This window comes from Dryobates pubescens, chromosome 13 (assembly GCF_014839835.1).
Source record: "Dryobates pubescens isolate bDryPub1 chromosome 13, bDryPub1.pri, whole genome shotgun sequence".
NCBI lineage: Eukaryota > Metazoa > Chordata > Aves > Piciformes > Picidae > Dryobates > Dryobates pubescens.
Genome location: NC_071624.1, coordinates 26,770,423 through 26,791,725, shown reverse-complemented (window position 1 = coordinate 26,791,725; position 21,303 = coordinate 26,770,423). Strand labels below are relative to the sequence as shown.

The following is a 21,303-nucleotide window of genomic DNA, read 5'->3' as shown; positions in this document are numbered from 1 at the left end:
ATGACCATGGGCATCTTAAGTATAGCTTTGCTCAGGAGGCTCAAGCCATCCAAACTGCTTGAGCCACTTTACAGATGCTTCTGGACCTTGCTGGTTGGCAGAGGAACCCCCATCCCTGCACCAAGCACCCCTAGTTTCTCCCTGTCACACCAGGTTTGCTATGCCAGGCAGCACCGACAGAGCTGGGGGGCTGTCTACTGCTCTTAAAGGAAACCTCCTCTCTGCCCTGGTGGGACCAGGCACCAGGGCAAATGTACCCCCCAAAAAACCCACTACACAGTGGGAAACAGAGCTAAGAAGGCATGGAAAGCAATGCCCAGGTTGGGGAGACCCAGCCAGAGCCATCTGCAGCCTCCCTTCCTCCCAGCACCACCCAAGCAGCACCTCCTGAGCAAAGCAGGCTTCCAGCTGCGACACCTCAAAAGGTGTCACATCAAAAGGACCTGGTGAGTAGCAAAGTTAGGCTCACTCGAGAGCACCAAGCGTGCTCAGAGGTGTCTGGTTGGTGCCTAGGCACCAAGACAACTGTGGACAACTCCAAATTGCCTTTTTGGCAGCAGCCAGCGCTGCCTCAGTGCATTAGACAGAGGTGAGCAGCACTCCCTGACCGCGTGGCTCATCTCTCTGCCAAGAGATGGTCTGCTAGGAATTACAGAGCCTGCTCTCCAAATAATTCACACCTCCTCCAGCAGACAGAAAGCCTGAACAAAGTCACCTGGGGCCTGTTCCCTGGTGTCCAAAGCCACTGCCTCGAGACTGCACAGCTTCAATTATGGAGGTCAAGTGCACGTACGACCAAACCTCCCCTTCCGTGCTGGGGCAGAGCTATAACAGAACCTACTTCCAGGTCTGAAATATTTATGGTGTCTTCCAAAGCCTGCAGAGGTGGACTGAGCTGACAGGCTGAAAGACAGGACTTCAGACACGAAGATTTATGTTGCTGGAGGCAATTCATTGAGGGAACAGCATCCATTACATAACGCAGCGACAAGGAGCCGTGGAGCGTGGCCACGGGGAGGGATGCGATGCACGGAGAAGACAAATGGCAGAGAAGTCCTTCCCAGCTCCTCCAGAAAGAAAGAAAATCCTCATCTCAGCCCTCTCTGGCTGGTGACTTGCCTCTCAAAGCCACCCCCTCCAGGAAGCTGCTCAGACCCAGGGCTGAGGATGAGCAGCCAGCCCCAAGCGCCAGGAGCGACAATGGATGCAGCAGCTCAGCAGGAAGGATTTTAGGAGCAGGGCTACCAGGAGCTGTGGTCAAGCATAGGAGGAAGCAGCACACCAGGAGAGGCAGCAGCAACGACCCAAGGAGAAATACAACCCCTCAGCTGCTCCAAGCCCACCCAAACCCCACAATGATGCAGCCCACCCCCCACAATCCCTGCAGTGTGAAGCTGCACAGTGTGGAGACCCTCCTCACCTCCAGGCAACTGGGCAAGAAGGAACAGGCAGGCAGGGGACTGCCACCTCGCCTGGCACAATGGCAAAGCCAGCCAGCTGCCCACCCACCGGGCACCAAAATAAGCCCAGGCAGCAGCAGCAACACGGAGCTGGGAACAGTCTGTGCAGCCAGAAGGATCAGCAGGAAGTGAGGGGAGGAGCGAGCCCTGCTGTGCAACACGGATCCAGCACGGCCACCCCACACCAGGCAAAGCCAGGTGCACACAGACACCTGGACCTCACCTGCTTCTGCAGCAGCAAAGCACATGCAGGATCCTGCGCCGAGGGCTTGCATCCACCTAAGCACATTACAGGCTCCAGGAGGATTGTACCTATGGAGTCCTTCTCCTCTGTCAAAAGACCAACCAAAGCACAGGACTGAGCTCCAGAGAGGTTAATCCCAGCTTTGGTTGAACTTCTGCTGAGCTTTGTGCACCTCAGCAGGGCTTGAAGGAGCAGACAGAGATGGAGTGATGCTGCCCTCGGTCTGGCTGAGTTGGTAGAAAATGGAAAAGCTATCAGAGACACCATCAGTGTCCACAAGGACACATGGGTGGCCTTGTAAGCTGCTGCCTTGTGGGAACGTGGCTCAGCTGTTGGGATAAGTCATGGCTGGACTAGATGAGCCCCAGCACACCTCCTGGACACACCACAACGTTACAGAGCACTCATTTCTAAGCAAGCTGTGGGCTCCTCTTTTGCTGCCCGAACAGTTTTGGCCACGAAACCTTCAATTTTCTACAGCACCAAGGCAAGGTAAAGCTGTAAAACAAAGCCAGCAGCACTCCCTGGGTGCTTCTGGAAGTCACATTAACATCACCAGATCTTGCTCCCTGCATATCTCAGACTTTTAAATAGATTTGTATGCTTTCAGGCCACAAGTGCCCTTTGCAGCCCAAGCTGTGGCTCAGCCCCGAGCAGCCCGGTGCATGCTGTAGGAGCCCAGGAGCAAAGCAAGGACAGCTCTTCCCTGAAAACACCCAAACAGAAGCACTGCACAAAGCTTACAGTGCAAGCAGAGACCCAAAGTGCCTGGAGGATGATTGGGCAGCAGTCTGAGACACGTGAGTTCCCCTGAGAAAATCCCTCACTTCCAAGCTTGGCCAAGTAAATTCTAGCTGAGGAGCAGCTGCCAGGAGGGGAGAGCCTGAGACACTTGAGGAAAGGCCAAGTTCTTCCAAGCAGTTAGCAATACCTATTGATTTGACATGGAGAGGGACACAAGAAAATGTCTGTAGGGACAACCTGAGGGAGCTGGGGTTGCTTAGCCTGGAGAAGAGGAGGCTCAGGGGAGACCTTCTTGCTCTCTACAACTCCCTGAAGGGAGGTTGTAGCCAGGTGGGGGTTGGTCTCTTCTCCCAGGCAACCAGCAACAGAACAAGAGGACACAGTCTCAAGCTGCACCAGGGGGAATTTTAGGCTGGAGGTGAGGAGAAAGTTCTTCCCAGAAAGAGTAACTGGCCATTGGAATGTGCTGCCCAGCGAGGTGGTGGAGTCACCATCACTGGAGGTGTTTAGGAAGAGATTGGATGGGGTGCTTGGTGCCATGGTTTAGTTGATTAGATGGTGTTGGATGATAGGTTGGACTCAATGATCTCAAAGGTCTTTTCCAACATGGTTAATTCTAATCTATTCTAGCCTCCTGGGACCTCTGGAAGCAGTTCACAGTGGGATACAACATGAAATTGCACTGGGAAAACAAATAGAAGTGGGTGGAAGGAAGGTAGATGACCAGAACAGAGAATTGGTCTCAGTTTTCCAGCCACTAATCACACCTTTGGCACCAGGGCCACTGCAGCCTGAGGGCATGAGCAGTGTTCAGCAGTGGCCCATGAGAACAAGACCTTTCCCAACAAGGAGAGCTGCCAGCAGCTCAGAGCCAGTCCATGTGGTCAGCCCTGCAGCAACCATCAGCTGTGTGACCACCAGCACCATGAGGGAGGTGGGTGAAGGAGAGCCCACTTGGGCTGACGGCCAAGACTGAAGGACACAGGCTTGGGGCAGCACAGCTCAGTCCCACCTGATCCCCACAAAGAGGGGTTTGCAGACACCAAAGCTGAATAGCCTCTGCACTAAGGAAGCCCAGCTGAGCCCACCAGCCCCAGGTGCTCTGCCAGTGCCAGCTCATCCAGGAGATGCACTGCTCACACAGTGGGGGAACTCATTCCCCACAGCTCTAACTCTGCCTGATCCTACAGACCACCAAAGGTTGCCACCACTTGGGTGCTGGCAATCCTTGACTTCTGTTCCTGGAGACAAACCCCTTCTCAGGAATTCAAGCCTGGGGAAGAGACAGCAATACATCAGCAAGGTCTGGAAGGAGCAGACACTTTGGCCATCAACAAAATGTTCTTCAGAACAGAGAGGACAGGGTCACGAGTGCACACTGTGAGCTCCAAGAGGAGCTCAGCCTGCTCAGCAAGTGCTGCCTCATCCATGTACTCTCCCCAAGCAGCCTGGGGCCTGACAACAACCAACCAGCACAAACCCAGACATTTACTCTTTTTAGCCTTCACCTTCAGGTGAGTTCCTTCAAGAACTTTCCTCCAGCAGCCTCACAGGACTCTCATCACCTCTCAAGGTCAGAAAGCCATCAGCTGTGCCTCCATCCACCTCCTTCACATGCAGGTCTTAGCCCTCCCTCGCCCCAGCTTTGGCAGCTTGTGGCTTTCCAGCCATGGTCACCTGCAGGCAAGAGGACTTCTGCCTGACCTTTTCCACCTCCCCAGTGGCCCAGCCCAGTGCAGCCATGTGCAAGGAGCTGACTTACTCTCATCGGGGTTGGGCGAAGCGAGGATGGCGCTGTGCTTCCTCTTCACTTCCTCCACGTTCTCTGAGATTTTGTCGATGAACCCTCGAATTTCTTCCACCTGTGGAGATGGACAAGAGGTCTCCTGTGAGAGACCTGGACTTTTGGAAAGGGAAGAGATTATTCAACCCTGTCCCAAAGGAACTATGATGTGTGTGAACCACAGCAAATGACCTCCTGGACAAACGTTTTTCCAGCCGAAAGCAGACCTTCCACATCACAGCAGCCACTTTTGAGGTCACAGCAATGTAGAGACTCTGTGTTCTGTATCCTTTGATACTAAAAAAACATTTGCCTTTTATTTATATTAGCATCAGGTTTATGGATTCCCAGACTCTGCACCTCCAGCGTGGAGAACATTGCTGAGGTTGCACAAGCCAGGCTCAGCCTCAGCTCAGTCCCCAATGGCTCTTTGCTCCACGGGCTGAGAAGTCCAGTTTGACACTCACCCCACAGACCAGAGAGGCCACATTGCCACCAGATCCATGCTGGCATCTTCCCACACTTCTCTACTACAGGGAGACACACCAGCACTGCCAAGAGGGAGAACCTCCACTTGTGCCCCCTGCCTGTTGTGCTGCCCACCCTGAGGAGCAGCTCAGTCTTCTCCTTTGACTCACACCACCACTTTGCTCATCCTCTTCCATCTGCACATCAGATTAGTTCATTCCCCACTCCACTGCCTGCACAGATACATTTTAACACCCCCTACACACATGCCATGTTAAGGGTGTGCTAAAAATCTGCATGCAGATCTTACAGCCACCCACATGCCAGAAGACAACCTCTTGTTTGGTAACGAGAGGCACAAAATTAAATCAACCCCATGCAGAAACTGCTACTCCGCAGAGGTGCTTTTAGGAGAGGTCTGAGAGCTGGGCTGCTTAGCAGCAGGCTGGAGGCAGGTAGGCTCCCACTGACTGGACATCTGGCCCAGTGCTCCACTGGTTTCTGGGGGAGGTAGTGCAGGAAAACATCCACAGAGCCCAGAAAGCCCAGGACAGACCCAGGTCCACGTGGAAGCCTGGTTCCTGCCAGCCAGCACTCTGAGCCTTAACCCCTGAGGATCCCCAAGCATCAGCTGAGCAGCATCAGCCAGGGCAGGGCCCCCATGCCCACCCTGACCACTGCAGTGGAGCCTGTGCCTCAGCCCCACAGCCTGCTCCAGCACTAACAGAAAGTGCTGAGCTGGATTTAAAGCTGCACTGGAGAAACAAACCTCTCACCTGCTCAAAGAATTCATCCATGAAGCGGTCCCGGTCCACACTGACGGTGACTTCATCGTCATCATCACTGTCCTTTGCCTGCAACGACACAGAGAGAGGCATCAACAAGGGCTTCCTGCAAAGTTCGTGGCTCCATTTCAGGAGGTCCTCAGGAGGCATCTTCCCCTTCTCCTTTGCTCACTTGCCCCCAGAAGCAGGTGCAAACACCAGGCAGAGCCTGGGCACCAGCACATCACAGCACTACAGACACCAGGAGGGCATAGCACAACCAGCTCCAGCAATAAAGGCACAATGCAAGCCACCACCACCACCACAGCTGGCTGCCACACAGTGTGGCTTCCCATGGCAAGCACAGACTGATGACATCTCTGCATTTCCAGAGAGCTGGAGGGGAGGACTTCAGGAGCCTATCCTCAGCTACTGTTGTGTGAGCACAACAGCAGGGATGGGAAACACCAGGAACGCTGTGATGGGAGAACGCCTGGGAAGCTGCCACAGGAAAACACAAAGGGTGCTGTGGAGTGCAGGAAAGGTGGGAGAGAATTAAAATAACCCAACACCAAACACCACAGAGCCAGTAAAGGCACAAGAGGGAAATGAGGGGTTGTCCTTGTCTGCAGAAGCATGTGTGTCATTGTCACCAGAGATGAAAACACCTCCTGTCCCAGCAAGGCAGAGGATGCAAGCCCGCAGGGGAAAGACAAATTACAGCCCTCTGGATAAGGAGACATTTAAAAGATTATTATCCACAGCAGATACATGACGGAGGGAAATGGAAAATTAATGGGGTGGAAAAGTTTCACCTTCTCACTCCATCTTCACTAGAGAGAAGTGGGATGGAGAAGATTTAAGAGAGCGGACTGCCTCTGCCCAACTCTCAGCCGTCCCACACATCACCCCATGGCCCCCTCGCCCTTTGCAGAGAGCTGGCCAACGTGGTCTCCAGAGTGATGTCTCTTACCTTGAAATAAGTCAGATGCAATACCTATCCTTCCCCATAAAACTGTCTTTTCAACCTAGGGTGACTGATTGGAGCAGAGTCAACCAGAGGACACCTCAGCTTTCAGCCCTGCCACTGCTTGTTATTGGAATGGGCTCCCCAGGGAGGTGGTGGAGTCACCATCACTGGAAGTGTTTAAGTAAGACTGGGTGAGGCACTTAGCACCATGGTTTAGCTGATTAGATGGTGCTGGGTGATAGATTGGACTTCCTTGCACAGGAAAATGCACTTCTGCCACGACTTGTCCCAAGCCTCGTTGTTGTGGCAGGATCTTTGCAGGCATTTTGAGCCCCGTTCTGAAGCTGGCAAGGAAAGCATTCCCCAGCATTTATTTGAACACTGCCTTTTACCATGAGCACACAGGCCAGAAAGAACTGGCAGCAGAGGAAAGGCAGCAGGTCAGCACACCACCAGCAAAGATGCCCATCTCCTGATCACCTCTTGCCCATCCCTTCCACATCCAAACAGGTTCTGGCTCGTGGCACGCAAGATGCCAGGCAGCCGCTTGGTCCCATCCCTGCTGCTCACCGGACCCTGCCATTTGTTACAATCCAGAAATCCCAGAGGAAGGCAAGCCACCTCCCAGGGAAAGAGGTTCTGCCAAAGCCACAGGCAGCCTTGCTGAACACAATTCTATTTTCAAGGCAGCTGCCCCCCGGGCAGGACGATGCTTATTTAGGGCAGGCACTGAGTGCGGCACGAGAGGCACAAAAGCCCAGCCGGGAACCCTGCAAAGAGGAAATGACAAGGCTGGAGCCCGCTGATCAGGAGGGCACATGTCACTCTGGGCTGGAGAAGGGCACCATCTGTCCAACCCACGTCACTGGAAATACCCTGGGTGCCACACTGCCGCCGACGGCCGGAGTCAGGCTGGCCGCCTGGGCCCAGCGCCCCGCACACCCCCGCACCACGGAGGCGGCAGCAGCAGCAGGAGCTGCAGGGCTAACCAGGCCCTGATGCCACCAGGCAGGCACAGTTTCCTGGGATGCAGGGCACTGAAAGATCTCCTGCTCCCAGCACCTCACAATCACAGAACTGCCTGGATTGGAAGAGCCCTCTGGGACCAACGAGTCCAGCCATTAGCCTGACACTGACAAGTCCTTCACTAAACCACATCCCTAAGCACTATGTCTACATGACTCTTAAATACCTCTAGGGATGGAGACTCCCCCACCCCCCTGGGCAAGCTGTTCCATAGCCTGATAACTTTTTCAATGAAGACATTCTTCCTAATATCCAACCTAAAGTTCCCTTAGCACAACTTGAGGCCATTTCCTCTTGTCCTGTCTCTTGTTACTTCATCCCACTGCATCTCAGGGCTCAGCCTCAGCACAATGCTGGCCTTTGAAGCTGCTTTCATCCCCCAAGCTTGAAGTGTCTTCCCATACACTGCTGCCAAAACAGAAGTGAAACCAAAATACCTTTCCTTAGGAAACCTAAAGTGTCCAACAGCATTTTGGCTTCACACAGCTATGAGCATCCCAGATGTTCAAAGCCACGTGGAAAGCTCTGCTGTAGGTCAAAGCTACCTGCTGGTGCTGCTCAACACCAGCAGCAAACAATTCAGAGCAACAGGCAAGGAGCATGCACTCCCAATGCCACACAGCATGCCAGGCACACCATCCTTATGGTGCTCCTCAGCTGCCAAAACACCCATCCATGCATCCCTGCATCCAGCCAGCATATCTGATGAGTTGCAACCTCAGGCAGCAAAGGCTGTCCCAAGATTCCTTAGAGGGAGAGAGGAAGCAGAGCCAGAGCAAAGCGCTGCAACTCTTAAGTGCCTAAGGTGAGACCAGCTCTAGAACCAGTGAGGAGCAGGCAAGGAGCCCAGAGTTAATCAACACAAGCAGCCAGCAAGCAGCTCCATTGCCCTGCAGCTTTGGTGGGGGTCACTGGTGTGACCCACTGGATGTGTATAGATACTGCATGGCAGTGCTGATCTCTGCCTGTGTCACTGGCACAGGGAGCAGGCACCTCACCAGCATGTTCAGAGCAGAAGATGTTTGATCAGCCTCCCTGAACAGGTACCTGCTTCTGCCTTAGGCACTTGCAGGCAGCACCAGGGACTCTGGGTCACCAGGCTTCCAGTGCTCACACAGAGGGCAGGTGAAGACAACCCTTCTTTGGCAGTGTTTTTCATTTCTCCAGCCTCCCAGAGACTGAGCAGTGGGCAGCCCAGCGGGCAGTGTGCTGGCACCAGGGATGGCTCTGGGAGCTGCTGCCTCCCCAGTGCCTCCAGTGCTGCTGAATGCAGGGAATGGGATGGGGAGTGCATGTCAGCCAGAGCAACTCCAGCACCTTCAGGTCCTCATAGGGTTAAGCACGGCCCTCCACAAAGGCCGAAGTCCCAAGAGGAGGCAGAGCTGAGCTGCAAGACTCCCTGGTTGAAGCAGAGCAGCGGATGGGAAGGGAGCCCAGAGCGCCGGAGCATCCCGGCTCTGTCGGCTTTGCAACAAGCACACTGCTAATAAATTCATTATGGAGCAGATGACATCCCTCTGGCTCAGAAGAGCCCCCTTCCCTTCGCAGGCATTTGCTGGAAGACAGCAGAGGAGCACAAACCAAGGGAAAAGCCTGGAAGCTCAGAAAGCAAGAGGCAGGGCGAGCTGCAGCAGGGCGTAGCGAGCTCGCTGTGATCTCAGCAGTGGCTCCACGCAGGCTTCAGCTCCTGCCCTCTTCTGTTAGCGTTGCAGATCTATTTGACCGTGTCCAGATGCATCTGCCGAGCTACTACAGGCAGCAGAGCCAGAGCAGAGGAGCGATGGACTCGGCTACCACTGGGCACCTCTGTATCCCAGGGGACCAACGCTGCTCCCGGGGCTTATCCTGCTTCCAGTGGCACAGGCACGGCAGTCAATGCTTTCCTAGGACGTACAAACAGGCAGCGACCCCCAGCCCTCCTCCAGTCCCCACCAGAGATAAGGCAAGCTTCACATAAAGCACAACGAAAGGAAAAAGCCACAACAGCTGCTACCCCTCCCCCCCTTTGAAGGACCATTAAGTTAAGCCAAAAAAAAAAAAGCCTCATGCCTAGGAGCTGCAGGATGCTGTTTGCCAGCTTCGCTTCCAGGCTGAATCTCTTGGCTTTTTTCCTTTCCTTTTTTTCAATTTACTGGACACCTCCGCACTGCTGCTGCCCAGCTTGAGGGATTTCAGCCACCTGGGCTTGACTGGCTCAGCAAAATTAACTGCCCTTGCCGTACCGAACCCAAAGCGGCCCGGGGGCGGGATGCGCGACACAAGGCTGCGCGACACAAGGCTGCGCGGCCGGGGGACGCCCTCTGAGCAGCAGCGGGTCGTGGCCAGGTGCACGCAGCACATGGGGGTCCAACACCAGCTGCCTTGTTCTTCCTGTCCAAGCACACGAGCCCAGGGGGTTGCTGTCAGCACCCGAGAGCTCCTGCAGCGGCTTGCTCCCCACGGCTCCAGCGTGCAGCTGCGCATGTGGCTGAGAAGGACGAGGTCAGAATATCTCAGCAGCGAGCTACACCAACATCTCAGCCATCTTAAACAGCCCACAGGACACGTATCCGGAGCACATGGGTGCCCAGCTCCCTGCAGCCACCTCAGCCCAGCTCTGCGATGCTTGGTAGCAGAAGAGCAGCTTGCCGCGCCTCTGCGTCTGAAGCTCCACGTGTGAACAAGGAAGGTCCACAGCACCCACAGGTCTCCTACCCACCAAACTACTACACCACCCTCCTCCTGGGAGGCTGGGATGGCCCATCACACCTTAGGGTTTGCTTTAGCATTTTGCAGCAGCCAAATGAAGTCTTACCTCAGGAGTACAGAGGCAAAAGACCTGCTCTGAAGGGTTTTCAAGGAGGTGGGGTGAAGGCTGAGGGTAGAGATGGAAGGTCTGCTCCCAGGAGAGGCTCTGGGGCACTGAACCATCTGAGAATGTGGCTCAAACTACCTACAGCCTCAGTCTTGGCATTTTTTGCAGACTATATCCATGGCACAGCTATGCAGCACAACACACTGGGGGGTTTCTCTCACACAAGCCACAACTCGGCTACATCCAGTTCCAGTATTCACCAAAACCAGCCTGCAGGTCCCACTGACAACTTCCTGATGAGCACTAGTTCAAGGCACAAGTGACTTTAGCCTTCCTGCATGAGTCAGGAGGCATTTCCAATTTCAACCACTAGCAATGCAAGGGAGAAGAAGATTTCCAGGAGTTTTGTCCTTAGATATTGGCTTTTGTGGCTGCAGAATCACATTACCAGCCTTTGGCATGAAGCCAAGCCCTTTTAATCAGAGCCCTGGCCAACTCTTCAGCTCAGTTTTAGAAGCAGGCACCTAAAAGTCCACTCAACTATTAAGAACAATTATCAGAGGGAACAGAGGTGCCACCTGTCCCGCAAGAGGGCAAGGAGCTGAGCTCACTGACCTCCCCCTGCAGCTCTAGAACATGGACTATGATCCGCTGGAAAGGCATGGGACACTTTACAGCTAACACTTTACACTCATTGCTAAAGAATAATTTAGGTGAAAAACAGCAGACAGACTTAACTCAACTGAAATTAATTTAACATCCTTCTGATGATAGCAACATCCTCGTTAGGGCTTCTGTGCAGACCAGAGCTTCACACAAGCAGCAGAAGCACACACAGCCACAGCGCTCAGCTCTCCTCTCTACCCTTCACCTTCAGAAAGGTTTCTGCCAGGATCACCACCAAGCTTTGGTGACTACCAAGGTGCTGTATGGTTGGCACCGGGCCCTGGTGATGCCACCAGTGACCACAAGGTCTATACCAAGAAAAAAAAGGAGAGAAGGAAAAAGGAAAGCCTTGGGTAGAAGAAGACACAGGCTGCTGTGTCACCAGGAGAGGACCAACGTGTGAAAACCAGGAGGTAATCCACGAGATGGTTGTCCTTCAAATCAGACTACAGTGCCTAGAGGCATGCATGAAATGTTGGTTTGGAAGGGACTTTCAGAGAGCCTCCAGTCCAACCCTTCTGCCATGGGCATGGACATGTTCCACTAGACCAGGTTGCTCACATGCTCATGAATGCTGGAACATGGGAATGACATTTCTTTGGTGCTCTTGTCTACACCATAGAATCAGTAAGGTTGGAAAAGACCTCAAAGATCATCAAGTCCAACCTGTCACCCAACACCTCATGACTACTAAACCATGGCTTCAAGTGCCACATCCAATCCCTTTTTGAACACCCCCAGGAGTGTCTCACCATATTGTCCAGGTGAGACACTGTCCCTCCCAGGAGGCAAATGCCTTCTGGAAAACCAGAATGAACAATTATTTCACACACCACAAACCCAAAGGCTGACAGGACTTGAAGGAAGATCTGAAAGGAAGAGCTAATGGCAGATAAAAAGGAAGACTTAATACTTGCAGTAGATTTTGACTCTATGCAGCCCAGGTTTGGTCTCCCTGCCTGGCAGTGAACACCAAGGTGCAGGAGGACACAGAGGAACAGACAGCAGGGAGAAGGAAACTTCTCCACTGGAAGGAGAACATGGGGCTGAGAACAGAAGAACACAAACAATGTTGGGCAGGACATTCAGAGTTTTACAATCCAGTCAGGACCTGATCATAGAATCAATAAGGTTGGAAGAGACCTCAGAGATCATCAAGTCCAACCTGTCACCCAACACCTCATGACTACTAAACCATGGCATCAAGTGCCATGTCCAGTCCCCTCTTGAACACCTCCAGGGATGGTGACTCCACCACCTCCCTGGGCAGCACATTCCAAAGGCTAATAACTCTCTCTGTGAAGAACTTTCTCCTCACCTCCAGCCTAAACTTCCCCTGGTGCAGCTTGAGACTGTGTCCTCTTGTTCTGGTGCTGGTTGCCTGGAAGAAGAGACCAACCCCCACCTGGCTACAACCTCCCTTCAGGTAGTTGCAGACAGCAAAAGGTCTCCCCTGAGCCTCCTCTAGCTGAAGGTGTCCCTGGTGCAGGGAGGTTGGACTGGATGACCTGTGGAAGGCCTTCTCCAACTCACACCACTCTGTGAGCCTGTCCTGGGCTCACAGCCATCAGTCTGCTCCCCAGTTTGGGGGACAAGGCAGAGCCCATACTTCAGACAGCAGCCCTGCTGCTACCCACTGAAGGCAGAGGCACAGCCAGCCTGTGACATATCACCCCTGCCCTCTCCCCACACCTTCCAGCTCAGCAAAACCTTCTGCCTGTGCTTCCAGAGTTGTCTCCATTTATACTTCTCCTAAGTAAAGACAGTGCCATTGGCTTCATGCCTGGGCTGGTCCTGACACAGCATTGCCCTGTTCCCATTTCCCACACTGTCCTTCTCCACTTGCATGCCATCACCTCCAGTGATAACCCAGCAGGCTCCATGCTCCAAGGACATCTAGCTCTTCCCTGCCACAGGTTTGCTCAGGTCACCCTCCAGCCACCTGAAGCCAGGACATCACTGTACACTTTGTCTTCCTGGGTCTTCCACGTGGGCTTGGTCCCTCCTTGGTTTTTACTAACATACCTAATTTTCTGGAAGTAGCAATTTATCACAGTACTTAGCTTAATGAGCCTTACTGTACATGTTCTGCCTGTAGTGATAATTTTGCATATTTCCTGAGAAATCTTGTTCAGGGAGGGAGGGGGGAGGGGAGGGGAGGGGGAGCGGTCCAGAGCAAAACAAACATTTGTACAGCTTCCGAGCAGCTCGCACCAAGACAGAGAGACTGGCAATTAAAACAATGGGAACCAGGCTGAATCCCTTGGGCTGGAGCCTCCTCAGATGTCCAACATGCAGCCAGCACACGTGGCTTGTGAACACAACAGCTCCGTGCTCCTCGGTGCTCACAGCGTGGCACCAGATTTCAGGAGGCAAAGAGTATTTCTGTGCCCAGGTGGACTTCAGTGGGACCACTGTGGTCCCCTGGCATCAGACCCTGAGCTCCCCAGCAGACATCAAGGCACCCTGGGGCTCAGCACCACCCTCTGAGGTTGGTGCTGATGGGCTCTGAGCTCGTCTGTCCTCTAAATCGTCGTAGAATCACAGAATTGTCAGGGTTGGAAGGGACCTTAAGGATCATCCAGTTCCAACCCCCCTGCCATGGGCAGGGACACCTCACACTGCAGCAGGCTGCTCACAGCCACATCCAGCCTGGCCTTCAAAACCTCCAGGGATGAGGCTTCCACCACCTCCCTGGGCAACCCGTTCCAGTGTCTCACCACCCCCATGGGGAAGAACTTCTTCCTAACATCCAATCTGGCTCTACCCATTTCTGTTTTTCCCCCTTCCCCCCAGTCCTATCACTCCCTGACACCCTAACCAGTCCTGTTGTTGTCCTGTTCCCTCACAGGATACAGACCCCTGGTGCCAACCCCAGTCTCCTAGGGAGAGGACATGAAGCTCACTACCCAGAGCTGACCTAGAGACTGGGCTTTGCACTCTGCTGTGTTTAAGTACATCAAAGGCTCCTCTCAGTGCTAAGTTTTCTTTGGCTTGCTCTCCTTGGGTGTGTGCCCATCGCTAACGGCATGCCTGCAGCACTGGGACACCCAGGACCACACAACTGCTGGCCAGCAGAAGACATCTCAGAGGGAGGGCACACAAGGCAGGTGGTGTGTGTTCACATCACCTCTGTTGTCTTACACCAAGCTTGGCTGACAGGCCTGGCAGACCCCAGGGAGCAAGAACTCACTCCTGCCACACCCTGTCCCACTCAGCAGGACCACAATGAGCAAGTGAGGGACTTCTTGGGGTGTCAGATAATGATAGGACTGGGGGTTATGGAACAAAAATAGAAATGGGTAGATTCAGATTGGAAGTTTGGAAGAAATTCTTCACCAAGAGGATGGTGAGACACTGGCACAGGTTGCCCAGGGAGGTGGTAGAAGCCTCATCCCTGGAGGTTTTGAAGGCCAGGCTGGATGTGGCTCTGAGCAATCTGATCTAGTGTGAGGTGTCCCTGACCATGGCAGAGGGGTTGGAACTGGATGATCCCCGAGGTCCTTTCCAAACCTATAACAATTCTAAGTGAAGCAGCTTCCCTGCCTCGGAGAAGCACCCTGACAACAGAGAGATGGTCAGGGCAAGCATGGTCCGCGGGCAGTCATGGTGCACAGCATCTCCCAGCAGCTTTGCTCCTTCCAGCCCCTAGAACATCAGATTCCCAGCATCGCAGCCCACCCTGCCGAGTGCGGCCGCGGCCGCGGCCACACAATACGGAGCCGCCGGCGGCCGCTCGCCATGTGACAGCCCCAGCTCCCCCATGGCCGAGGCAAGAGCAGGACCTGAATTATTTACGTGACCCTTTTGGGTGCATGGAACAACTCGAAAGCACGCTGGGCAACCGCGAGGGTTAAAGAAGGAGAGGGATAAGCAAACCTCTCTCTCTCTGGGGTCAGCAGGGACATTTGCATCAGCGGGGTGGATCTGGAAAAGCCCTGCCGGCCAGACGGAGATCAACGAGACCCAACTCCTGCTGCAAACAGCAGCTTGGCTTGACTTCACATTTGTGCCCCCAAGAGAGAAATCATCAGCAGAGGCAGCATGGAATTGGTAACGAGAGGGGCTGGATAAGGTCTGGCTGCACGTCCTGGGGGCTGCGCTGCAGATCTCAGTTGCCGCAGGAGGGAAGAGGGTGGATCCACGGAGCCGGACCCGGAGCCAACCTCACTTCCTCTCTCCTTTATTTTTAAGGCACATCTCCCCGCAACTCCCACGGGCAGGAGGCAGTGCTTGAAACAGGGCTCAGGCAGGAAGGGGAGAGGGGTTTCAGCCAGCTGGGGAGGACAACAGCACAAACACACAACCAGCACTGGAGAAAGCACCTGAAACAGCTGCCAGGGAGGAGAGAGCCCCACAAAACCATTTTGACTGCTTCTGCAAACTGGGGAGATGCAAAAGCAGGTCTGGTTTTGCACCTGCACCTCTCCTGCTGGCATGGGTTACTCAAAACCAAGGTATGATGAGAGCCAAAGCCTAGACATGAAATCGAGAGCAAGTCTTCAAGCCACAGAGGGATTTTTCTCAGTTAAGTAACACTCAACACAAAGGTCATCAGAGAAGTGGCCAACACTTTGCACACTTGCTTTGTTGCAAGCAACCTATAAACACCTCCATGGCTATCCAGCCTTAAGACAGATGATTGGTACTACCATGAAAGGTCTGTGTTGGCAGGCAAAGAGAGGCCTCCAGGTCCAAACCATCCTTCTGCTGTCACCACTCCAGAGAAGGTCCTTCTTACACTGGGGGAGCTTCTGCCAGCACTGAAACCTGCCAGGCCTGGACACTGTCCTGCAAGTGCAGTGGCCTTGCCAAACCTTTCCCTACAGCAGCCAAACTCACCATTTGGGCAGAGTCTAGCCTCTCAAGGAACACCTCCATCATGTAATCACAAGATAAACCATCAGGCAAGCACTGTCTGGTAGGGAATGGGGAGAGGATCTGTCAACAGATAAATGGTCTTTCCCAGCCTAATTAGAGCCCAGCGTCTGCTACAGTCACCAGAGATCAATAACTATTGGAAGTTCTGCTAATTGGCTGTATGAAATGTTGACAGCAGAGACTCATCCTCCTGAAATCATTCTGTCACTTCTCTTAATGGCTGATAACATCAAGCTCGTGGAGTTCCCCCAGTGACACCAACCCTAAACCCATGTCCACCCAGTCACCGACTCCTCATGCCCCTCCAGCCCACGTCCCCTTGAAACACACACTCCTGGCCCAGGCAGGCATCTGACAGCACTCTGGAGCACCCTGGCATCATCTCACTGCTCTAGCAATGAGGAGCCAGCACAGGGAATTGAGTCTTCCTGGAAAGAAGGCACTCTGGGACCAGGGACTGCCAAATGCTCCCTCCACAGCCTGCTCAACAACTTCATTGACACAGGCAGTGGGACCGAGCGCAGCCTCAGCAGGTTTGCAGATGACACTGAGCTGAGTGGTGCAGTCGATAACACTGGAGGGAAGGGGTGGTATCCAGAGCACCCTGGACAGACTGGAGGAGTGGGTCCATAAGAACCTCATGAAATTCTGACAGACCAAGTGCCAAATCCTGCACCTGGGTTGGAGCAATCCCCAGCACCAGCACCGAGAGAGAGGGAAGAAGGGATGGATGAATAGAGAGCACTCTCCAAAGAAGGACTGGGGGATACTGGTGGGTGGAAAATAAGATAGGAACCAGCAACATGCACTTGCAGCCTGGAAAGCTAAGCATCTCCTGAGCTGAATCACCAGCACGTGGCCAGCAGGTCAAGGACAGCAGCTCCTTGGCTCCTCCACTCTCCTCAAACCCCCAGGGAGAACTGTTCAGCTCTGGGGTTCCCAGCACAAGGCAGACCTGGCAGAGGCAGGGTACAAAGGCTGGGACACCTCTGTGATGAAGGCTGAGAGAGTTTGAATTGTGCAGGCTGGAGAAAACTCTGGGGAAATCTTACTGCAGCTACTTCAAGTGGGCTTACAGGAAAGAAGGAGAGACTTTTGAGCAGGGCCTGCAGTGACAGGAGGAGGGGCAGCAGTTTGAAATTGAAGGAGGACGGGGTTAGGTTGGAATAAAGAAGAAATGTACCACGGGGTGGGGAGACACTGGCAGAGGTTGCTCAGAGAAGCTCTGGATGCTCCATCCCTGGAAGGTTGAACACTCTGAGCAGCCTGATCTAACAGAATGTGTCCCTGACTGCTGCAGTGGGGGTTGGAATGGATCATCTTTGAAGGTCCCTTCCAGCCCAAACCACTCTGCGATCCTATGACACTGGCACATCTTTCTCACCTCCTCCCACTCAGTCTCAAAGCATCATTCATAATTATTTTGCCCTTTGGATCTGTCTCACACCCTGGAAATCCTGACATCTCACCCAAACTGAGCTGTCACCTCCCAGGCAGGACAGAGCAGCACAGGGCTCTCACAGTCCTGCACCACCTCATCCCAGTCCCACAGCACCCTGGTGGGCTCCGACTGAGCCAGGACAGCAGAGTCCTTGTGAGTTGAGTTGAGCAGAGCTTGAGGCTCTTCCTCTAGCCACAGCAGCTGGTGGTTCTTCATGATGCAGCACCCTCAGCACCAGCTCTCCTCAAGCTTTTGAGGACACAACACAAGTAGAGCCTAAACAAAGACACTTTAGGTGCCTGGAGCACAGCTTAGAAACTGTCCCCAAAAGCAAAATAATTTTGGGGTAATTTTTGTCCCATCCCTGCTCTGTCACCAGCACTGCAGAGGTACAACTGCAGCAGCAGTGGCTGCTTTGGGGAATTTTGGAGCAGGGGATTAGCTCCAGCTCCACTCCAGATGGGCAGGAAACACCACCCATGGCCAGAGCTGTGGCACCTACCGACAAGCAGGAGGGAGGAAAGCTCTGCTGGTCTCATTCAGAGCATCTTTCATGACCAATCCTCGGCTCCTCTTCTTCTACAACAAGAGGACATTTTTCCCCTGTAAGCTAAATTTCCTATCCCTGGTTCAGAGCAGGCCTGGGGGCACCACCATCCCCAGGGCACTAGATAAGCTCAAGTGTTTGAAAAGCAACCAAGGTTCAGTAAAGACCCAGGATTAGCATCTTGAATTTCAAGTACCACTTAAAAACCCCCACGAAGACGTGAAGCTCCTGGTACTGCACAGCAGTGCAAGCCCTGCATCCCCTCCTTGGCTCCACTAATGCCAGCTTTTATTTATCTGTTTAGTTTAATTCTCTCTCTTTTTGTTGTTTTGTTTTGTTTTTTTCCCTTAGCATCCCTGGCAGAATTTAAACACTGTATTAAATCAGGAAGAAACTGGCCCAGGCTATTAAGGAAGCTATCTGAAAAGCCAAGCCCAAACCTTCACACATACAACTGTTTCATCTGGAAGACCTCTAAGATCATTGAGTCCAACCATCAACCCAACACCACCATGGCTATTAACCCATCTCAAAGCACCATGTCCACATTTCCTGAGTGCCTCCAGGGGTGGTGACTTCACCACCTTCCTGGGCTACCTATTCCAATAGGATGATGGAATAGAATAGAATAGAATAGAATAGAATAGAATAGAATAGAATAGAATAGAATAGACCAGGTTGGAAAAGACCTTTGAGATCATCGAGTCCAACCTATCACCCAACACCATCTAATCAACTAAACCATGGCACCAAGCACCCCATCCAGTCTCTTCCTAAACATCTCCAGGGATGGTGACTCCACCACCTCCCTGGGCAGCACATTCCAATGGCCAATCACTCTTTCTATGCAGAACTTCCTCCTAACATCCAGCCTAAACCTCGCCTGGCACAGCAGGTTGTGTGGTTATTATCTTTCCCAACTTTTCCTGCTGTGGATTCAAATTCCCTATAAATCCCATCAGTTGCCTCAAAAACCCTCCATCAAATGGTGTGCAGAGAAATGACCACCTCCATCCAAATCATAGAATCTCGTGTGTTCAGACCCTCTCAGATCATCAAGTCACAACCATTAACCCAGCGCTGCCAGAACATCACTAACCCACAGCCCTCCGCGCCGTATCTACACAGCTTTGAAACCCCTCCCTTCCCTATACACCATCCCCTGCAGCATCTCACTCCCCTCAGACCACCACCAAGGCTGCACAGCTACATTTCCCACGTGGCTCTGCCCTGGCACCGGCACCCATTCAACTCCAGGCCATCGGGACGCTCCAGACCAGACGTCTAATCCCAGAAGCCCCTAGGGGGATGCAGCGAGGAGCCCGGGGTGGAGGGGGAGGATGCTGCACCCTTCAGCGTGAGGCTGATGAATAAGGATCATCAGCACCAGCGAAGCAAAAACAAACCAACAAAAGCCCACATTTTATTTTTTTTTCCGAGGACATATTTAAAGGAACAGAGAGAGATTAAAATACTCCACGGCATCACTTCTCAGCCAGCAGCAGCTGCCAAAAGGACATCCATGGGGCTGGGTTGTTTTTTTTTTTACTATTATTATTATTAAAAAGCCTCTTTTCCAATCTTATTCCACAGCCTGCGCTGTTGGTGGAGAAAGAGGCCCCTGTTTGGGTGCTTTCCAGGCGCCCAGGCAGAGCGGGGAGGGTGCAGTTGTTCTTTAAATAGCCCCTTCCTCCTCCAGCAGCGACAGCCACCCCCTCACCAGTGACAGCCACCCCCTCAGCCCCTTGCTGGCGTCACCCCAGCTCCGTCCTCCTGGCGTTTTCCAGACCGAGCCAAACTCCCTGCTGAAGCGATTCCGGGGGGACTGGGGGGGGGTTCTCTGCGGGGATCATCCAGCTTGAGCATCCACAGTCATCCCTGTACTCCACATCTGGGTCACCTCCCTGGGACGAGGCACAGACGACACAGCCAGACCCTCACTCCCCCCCTGCTTCATGCGCCCCCAATTCGGCACCCAGGGACCTCGGCAGACCCGGTCGTGAAGTCATTTTTAAAATAAACACGAAAAAGCAGGAAAGGAAGGGCTGGTGGGATGGCATCGGACTGCAGGCTGGATGCTGGAGCAGCACCCTGGGATCCCAGGCTCCCACCCTCCCGGGCTCCCTGTCTCCAGATCCCAGCCCCATATTCCCGTGTGAGCCACGGGGGTCCTGGCCGCAGCCTCTAGCCGGCGCGGTGGGGGACACAGACAGCAAAGGGACATCGAAGCTACCGCCTGTGCTCCAGCAGCTAAACCCTGTCATGACCCACAGGTGTGTCCGGGGGGTCTGTGGGTGCCACCTCGACGGGGCCACCGGGCCCGGGAGTTCCCCTGGATCTGGCCGCAGCCGCGGACGGTGTCCCCATTCCGCCCCGCGGCCTCGGCAGCACTCCCCGGTCACAGCACCGGGAGCCAAGCGGCCGTTTGCAGCGGAGGTGCTGGGTCCCGGTGGCGGAGGGGCAGCGGGGGGACGGTACCGGGCAAAATTCGGGCACCGGTGCCCGCGGCGAGGCAGCATCCGAAGGGCTGCGCGGCCCCGGGCTCTTCCCAGGCCAGATGACATCAGCAAAGCCAAGAGGATGAAAAAGCAAAATGGGTGCAGAGCGGGGCAGGAGCCGGCACCGGGTGGGCACCAGCGGGGCTCGGATGCCCACGGGCCATCCCCCGGCCGCAGCATCCCCGCCGGGCGCTGCCCGCCCTCCCTCCTCCGGGGAAAAAGAAACATTTCTCCTTTATTGTCTTTTTCTTTTTTCTTTCTTTTTTTTTTTTTTTTTTTTAAATCCCAGCTGGGCTCGCTGTCAGCCGGCTCGGCCCCTCGGGCACCGGAGAAGATGGGGGGGGGTCCCCCGGGGTCAGCACCCGCCCGCCCCAGAACCGCAGCAGTGGGGCACCAGGGGGGCAGGAGCGGCCCGCAGGGAACGGTACGGGAGATGCAGCCCAGCGAGCCCCGCTCCCACCCGAATGCCTGCGGGGACTAAGGGTGGGGGGCTTAGCCCCAGCCCACCCCAGCCCTCCTCTCCCGCCCAGTCTTCCCCCGCCGCCGTCGCCGCTCCGGGGGCACGGCGGTCCCGGGCCCGATGAGGCAGCACCGGGCAGTAATCGAGCACGGAGAGAGACACTGCCCACCCCCCTTCTCCCCTGCCGCGGTCGGTGTCCCCTACTCACGGCACGCAGCTCCCCGGTCCGGTCCTTCATCGTGCCCCGGCCGCCGCCGCCGCCGCCGCCACCGCTGGGTCCGGCCGCCGCGCGGGGGAGGGGCGGGCGCGGCACATGCGCGCAACCGGGCGGAGCGGAACGGACCGGGGCTGGCGGGGGGGTGGTGGTGACAGCGGGAGCGCACACCCCGAGGTTACGTCGTGGAGGTGACGGGGGGCAGGTGGGGCCTTACACAGCGGGTGGTCAACCGGGAGGGGTGGGAAGCCCGAACAAACAGGGGGCAAAGTGCGGGGAGACACCGGAAAAGAGGGCGCACGGGGCGGGGGGGAAGGTAGGAGGGAAGGGGGCACGGGGCACA

General features: G+C 54.5%; 1 protein-coding gene across 2 annotated transcripts in view; it reads right to left on the bottom strand.

Annotated features, from left to right (window-relative positions):
* The window catches only part of STX1A (syntaxin 1A), a 62,112-nt gene extending 41,070 nt beyond the window's left edge, over window positions 1-21,042 (bottom strand). Inside the window, exons 1-3 of one of the 2 annotated variants that reach the window (XM_054167115.1) lie at window positions 20,955-21,042; window positions 5,476-5,553; window positions 4,211-4,310 (exon numbers count right to left, since the gene is read on the bottom strand). In XM_054167115.1, the coding sequence (XP_054023090.1) occupies window positions 4,211-4,310; window positions 5,476-5,553; window positions 20,955-20,984 (208 nt within the window). In that variant the 5' untranslated portion in view covers window positions 20,985-21,042. Of the gene's footprint in view, window positions 1-4,210; window positions 4,311-5,475; window positions 5,650-20,954 lie in introns of those variants that run through there. The other variant, XM_009903336.2, reaches the window with a different exon arrangement.
* Window positions 21,043-21,303: the final 261 nt, after the last annotated feature.